The 6530-nt window shown below is 43.2% G+C and overlaps 1 protein-coding gene across 1 annotated transcript; it reads right to left on the reverse strand.

Moving 5' to 3' along the window:
- Positions 1–1434: 1434 nt before the first annotated feature.
- On the reverse strand, positions 1435–6298 carry COX7A2 (cytochrome c oxidase subunit 7A2). Its single transcript, XM_084624608.1, has 4 exons — positions 6139–6298; positions 4135–4224; positions 2570–2654; positions 1435–1653 (listed from the first exon to the last, which is right to left on the reverse strand). Exons 1-4 carry the CDS (start codon positions 6154–6156, stop codon positions 1595–1597), a joined length of 252 nt encoding a protein of 83 aa, XP_084480734.1. The 5' UTR covers positions 6157–6298; the 3' UTR covers positions 1435–1594.
- Positions 6299–6530: the final 232 nt, after the last annotated feature.

Genomic DNA, 6530 nt, shown 5'->3' on the forward strand with positions numbered 1-6530 from the left:
CAGTGGATATAGTGTACTTAAATTTTCAGAAAGCCTTTGACAAGGACCCTCACCAAAGGCTCTTATGCAAAGTAAGCTGCCAAGGGATAAGAGGGAAAGTGCTCTCATGGACTGGTAACTGGTTAAAAGATAGGAAACAAAGGATCTGTAAAATGGTCAGTTTTCAGAACAGAGAGTGTTAGATAGTGGTGTCCCCCTGGGGGTCTGTTCTGGGACCAGTCCTATTCAACATATTCATAAATGATCTGGAAAAGGGGGTTAATAATCAGGTGGCAGAATCTTGCAGATGATACAAAATTACTGAAGAGAGTTAAGACCCAGCAAACTGCAAAGAGCAACAAAAGGATCTCTCAAAAGTGGGTAACGGGCAACAAAATGGCAGATGAAATTTAATGTTGATAAATGCAAAGTAATGCACATTGGAAAGCATAATCCAAACTATACATATAAAATGATGGAGTCTAAATTAGCCGTTACCACTCAAGAAAGATCTTGGAGTCATTGTGCATAGTTCTCTGAAAACATCCACTCAATGCAGAGGCAGTTGAAAAAGCAAACAGAATGCTGGGAATAATTAAGAAGGGGATAAATAATAGGACAGAAAAGATCATGTTGCCTCTATTAATCCATGATATGCCTACATCTTGAATACTGTGTGCAGATGTGGTCACCCCATCTCAAAAAAGATATATTGGAATTGAAAAATTCAGAAAAGGGCAACAAAAATTATTAGGGTTATGGAATGGCTTCTGTCTGAGTAGATATTAAGACTGGAACTTTTCAGCTTGGAAAAGAGATGGCTAAGGGGAGATATGATTGAGGTCTATAAAATCATGACTAGTAGAGAAAGTAGATAAGGAAGTGTTTACTACTTCTCATAACACAAGAACTAGGGGTCACCAAATGAAATTAATAGGCAGCAGGTTTAAAACAAACAACAAGGAAGTATTTCTTCACACAATGCACAGTTAACCTGTGGAACTCCTTGCCAGAGGATGTTGTGAAGGTCAAGAATATAACAGAGTTCAAAAAAGAACTAGATAAATTCATGGAGGATAGGTCCATCAATGGCTATAAGTCAGGATGGGCAGGAATGGTGTCCCTAGCCTCTGTTTGCCAGCAGCTGGGAATGAGCATCGGGATGGATCACTTGACGATTACCTGTTCTGTTCATTCCCTCTGGGGCACCTGGCACTGGCCACTGTCGGAAGACAGGATACTGGGCTAAATGGACCTTTGGTCTGACCCAGGAGGGCCATTCTTATGTTCTTTCTTTCTTTCTTGCAATTTATACGCAAGATAAGTTCTGTTTAAGCAGAGTACTTACCATAATGAACAGAGTCAGTCACACTTAATAAATACGAATTCACTGTTAGGAACCAGAACTCTGAGTATGTAGAACGTGTTTGACAGATTCTTAGGATTACCACAAAATCATGTAAAAACTGCTTTATTGGTTGCAGTTAACATGTTACAATAAATATTGATCCCAAACATGAAATCAACCATTGATGACAAGGACAAGCAAGATCCCTGAAGAATTACGTGAAATTGGACAACGATGTTAATTAAGGAGGCATCTTGTAAACTGGAATCATTTCACTTTCTTGGGCATTGCAGCTACAAACAGCTCATAAACAGCGTAGCATGTTCCTGAAATGGAAAGAGACAAAAGATTAAGTTTACAGAAAGGTACACATACAAATTGAGCTGCAAGTTTGAGATTTTGTAAAGCAAAGACTTTCTTGCAGTATGTAGGATCCAGTTAAGAGACAGACCTGACCTAAACCTCACAGCAAGTGAGGTTACCTAGAGCCTCAACTCAAGCTTCGCTTGGAGCACTGAAAAGTTTTTACCAATGAAATTTTACCTTTTCTCTTTTCAGGAGCAGCTTTAGGGTAATTTTATTTTTTATATAAAGAAAACACTTGAAGTTGTATTTATGTGGTGAGTACTCCTAACAATCTGGGATTGTTTAGTCTGCAGAAGAGAAGAATGAGGGGGGATTTGATAGCTGCTTTCAACTACCTGAAAGGGCGTTCCAAAGAGGATGGCTCTAGACTGTTCTCAATGGTAGCAGATGACAGAACGAGGAGTAATGGTCTCAAGTTGCAGTGGGGGAGGTTTAGATTGGATATTAGGAAAAACTTTTTCACTATGAGGGTGGTGAAACACTGGAATGCGTTACCTAGGGAGGTGGTAGAATCTCCTTCCTTAGAGGTTTTTAAGGTCAGGCTTGACAAAGCCCTGGCTGGGATGATTTAACTGGGAATTCTTCGAGCAGGGGGTTGGACTAGATGACCTTCTGGGGTCCCTTCCAACCCTGATATTCTATGATTCTATGAACAGACAGGTTAAATCAGGCTTTCAAAAGATTGTTTCAGTTTCAACCTAAGCTTAAAGTTTTTTGAATTTACCGTCTAACAACACTTTGCTTGGCCTTATTATGGAGTGCTTTTAACATGAGTGCACACACACACGACTTGCCATTCACATTTTAAGACAACTACTTTTCAGGTTACACAAGAAATATAACTGTTGAATAATACAGTTTTCTATCAAACCTTACCAAAAACCGTTAGAGCCATGGTGGTTCTATACAGCAAACCATCTGCTAGTCCACCCTTAAGATGCACTGGCATTCCATTATCCTCCTAATGGAAAATAATAAAAAAATAGGAACATGAATAATCTTATGTGCATGCTGTTTAAGTTGTTCATTAGATATTCTAAATTTACCAAATATTACACGACCTACAAATAATTATTTTTGAGAGCTGGGTAGCCATATCATTCTTTCCAAATATTGTTCGTTTTCATTCTTTTTGAAGAATCCTTTTTAGCCAGTATGTTCCCACATATTTTTTAAGTCAGTAACTTAAGAGTCAGTCAATCTTGTCCTTCAAGTTTTTTTTAGAATCAAAAGTTAGATACTACATTCTGATGTTAAGGTTATTTGGAAGTTGAAAATCTCAGCATCTTTCATCCTATTATCTCAGTACATTATGTTAATATAGCATCTTTCATCCACAAAATAAGCAGCCCCCAAGGTGCTTTGCAAACTTTAATAGAATTTTATCCAGTGCAAATGATGGCACTTGTGCAGTGGAATGTGGCACAATGTTTAGTGCCAGAATTCCCTAGATGAGTTTTCTTTAGAATGAGAATTGTAGAATTTCGCCAACTGAAATGACATGGGAGTTTAGGTAGGAAGAGCAGTCACTCAAATTAAGGTTTGGGCTAGGATACTCCTCGTCTTGTAAGAGTGCCACAAGCAATCAATGCCCCAATCATCCAAAAGATAGCAGTCTAACAGGAAGTCCTACTTCCACCACTATGTTGGGATATTAATTCAGGTGGAAACCATACCTCCTTCTGAGTCTCTAATACCACTTTCTATAAGTCTTCTCCTGGGACTTGCCCCATCCAAGTTCTGAGCAGGCTCAATCTGGCCTATTTTAGAAGATTTGTTATGTATAAAGTTTATGTTGGTATGGCTACAGGCTAAGCATTAAAAACCCCACAATCCTTTAACTATAGAAATACATCAGTATGTAGTGAATTTGCTGTGTGATGCTTTTTCACATGCACTACCTAAGTATTTACAAAAACAACAAGGAGTCCGGTGGCACCTTATAGACTAACAGATTTATTTGGGCATAAGCTTTCATGGGTCAAAAACCACTTCTTCAGATGAATGGAGGCCTAAGTATTTGTTTTCTCCCATACATTTTCTACTTTTCATTTGTTCTATGAACACACTTTTTGTACCTGGAACTATTTCATTTATCCCATCAGAAGGCTAGTTCAAGAAAGTGAAACAAATTCATATATTTTAAAACCATGTAACACGATCACTCAAGCAGTCAAATTGTACAACAGTTGACAAGTCAAAAGATGCACCTTCTTCCATGTACAGAGCACTTCAATAACATGAACACTGCTTAGTCAATTTGAAATATTAGTTTTCCAAGTTATTCCCATTTAAAATGTGAAAGTAGATCTTCTCTACTTATTCCTCTAAACTATCTAATTAAATGCTAGAATCAAAGAACTGCACAAAATATCGATACATTCTATCAAAGTCTTTTCTATTTGCGATAAAATTACACATTGATCGTGCCTATTCAATACCTGAAAAAGCTTCTGCTTCTCTGGAACTCTGTTCGCAGCTTGTCTGCGTGAAGCAGTGCTTATGGTCCTCTGGGAAATTTGCCGAAGAGCCTACAATTACAACATATAGCACTTTAAAAAGCTAGTTATACTTATCCACACTGAAGTGAAAGTTTTCCTAACAATTTACGGCTTACACATATTTCTAAAATTACAATGATGAGGGGGTCTTAGCTTTCCGAAACTTGGGAAATGCATAATATTAAGACTAGTCAACTGGAGGACTCAAGTTTTATGGAAGAGATTCAGGGTGTTTTTTGTTTTATTTCCACTCCAACAAACGATTACTGTTTAACGGGTAAAAGCAGAAGCTATAGTTGCATGCTCTCTGTTTCTTCTCTTCTGTGCCAAAGACTAGGCTTATGCTGCAGCACTAAAGAAAAACAAGTCTTAATCAGTTTAATTTTGTTGCGCTGAGTCCTAAGATTACACAAGCCTAGAATCTCATTTAATTACCATAGGTCTGACAGAAAAAGCTACACAAACTGCAAAAATGTTATCTTGCTCATAGCTTTCTACTAAAGTCACCTTTCAAATGATCTCAGCCCAACGTCTGACCAAAATTCATTCAGTCATTTTTGAGTTAGGTACTCAACCATTCTAGCCTTGACAACTAACCAAATCACTGCTGATCCCCTTACATGACACGGATGGAGTGACCGCCCATTACTACAATGGCTCAAATTATTTATCTCCCACATTGCTCAAAAATGGTAATACCAACTGCACCTTGTCCCTCAAAATACACCCCAAGTATCAGATCTATCCTGTATTCCCTCATCTCCACTGTACACATAGGACCTCTAGAAGAAAAGAGAAGACACCAAGGTTATGTCTACCTCACTGAACACCTGCAGCTGGCCGATGTCAGCTGACTTGGGCTGCAAAGCTATTTAAGGGTGCTGTAAATGTTCACCTCTTTGCTACACTTCCTCTAACTGCAGTGTCTGCCTTAGTTGGCAGTTTGAAACCTTGACCCAGAAAATGCATCCCCACCAATAGCCTGCCTAGATGGCTAAATTCCTCCAGGAGAATGCAGCTTACAAAGCTCAGAATTAAATATATGACAGATTGAGATAATGAAAGAAGATCTTGCTATGGAATGAACTTCCAAAAGAGTCATGTCCAGAGTCTTCCCATCTTCACAACAAGATGCAAGACCCTCCCTCCCTTTTGATAGAGCTTTTCCATCACAGACCTTCAACTAAATATTTAATTTACCTGGGAAACCCATCCCATAGCAATGGAGCCCCTCAGAAAACCCTAACCTTCATAAGCAGAAGGGACAACAGATGCTCTTCCACTTTTAAGACCGAAGGCTATTTAACCCTTAAAAACCAGTGCCTAAGCACCACTAAGCAGAAGGCATTCATCCTTTGAAAACTGTATCTACTGGAGTCATAACGGATTAAGCATTCACGTTAAATCGATCTTGCCCGTGACACCACGGGGCAGAGCGCTGCACCCAGGCTGTTTCTCAAAGGTTCATTTCAGCTCAACGGGCAGCCGCGGACAAAAAAGCAAAGGCGACAGCAGGCTGCGGCTGCCTACATAAGCCCCAACTGCGGCGATTCCCGCTGTTTTGCGCGGCCGACGACGTCGAGCCGACGTCCCCACGGGCCGAGGGAAGAGCCAGCGTGACCTTGCGGCACCCTAGCAAGGGCCTTCCTCAGAGCCGCCGGCTCCCCCGGAGCGCGCCGCAACCGCCGCCGGGCGAACGGCGGGGCCCCCGGGGCCGCTCACAGTCAGGGAGGCGGGGCAGGGCTCCCCTGCAGCCCTCGGGGCGCCAGGCCGCTCGCTGCCCTCCGCCAGGGGAGCCTCAGGAGCAGCCCACAGCGCGGCGAGGCCTGGACGGCGGGAGAGACCCAGGGAGCCGCCCGCGCAGCTGAGGGGCAGGGGACGCTGCGGCGGGGAGAGGAGACGCGCGGGGCCCAGCTGCTCCCGGGGAGGCCCGGCCGCGCTCACCAGCAGGTTCCGCAGCATCTTGGCTCTGGTCCCTTCACCTCGCACCGGGAAACAAGGACACCGGAAGCGGAAATCGCTCGGCTGGGGCCGGCCGCAGCCCGCTCCTACGCAAACGCACAGCCTCCTATAGAGAGGACGGGGAGGTGGCTAGAGCGGCTCTATTAAACTCCTAGAGCGTCGCTAGTCATGTGGTACCCGCCCTCCCGCCGGAAGCCCCGCCCCCGTCGGTGTGGCCTCCGGGCTCCGACGCCTGCGCAATGCGGAGTCTATGGTAGCGGGGCGGGGCGTTCCCTGCGGCGGCTGAGTCCCGAAGGCCCATCGGCTCGCCGGGGTTCCCCAGCTCGGTTCCCGGCTTGTTCAGGGTGAGCCGCTGGCGGGCCACGGGCGGCTTT

Source organism: Lepidochelys olivacea (genome assembly GCF_965140295.1).
Source record: "Lepidochelys olivacea isolate rLepOli2 genome assembly, chromosome: 3".
In the NCBI taxonomy this organism is placed as follows: Eukaryota; Metazoa; Chordata; order Testudines; family Cheloniidae; genus Lepidochelys; species Lepidochelys olivacea.

Bases quoted from the DNA above. Each gene is read 5' to 3' on its own strand.
- COX7A2 (XM_084624608.1), bottom strand. The intron at 2,655-4,134 runs GTATTGAATAGG...ATTTTCCATTAG, and splicing joins AGAAGCAGAAGCTTTTTCAG to GAGGATAATGGAATGCCAGT. The intron at 1,654-2,569 runs GTAAGGTTTGAT...TTTCCATTTCAG, and splicing joins CATGGCTCTAACGGTTTTTG to GAACATGCTACGCTGTTTAT.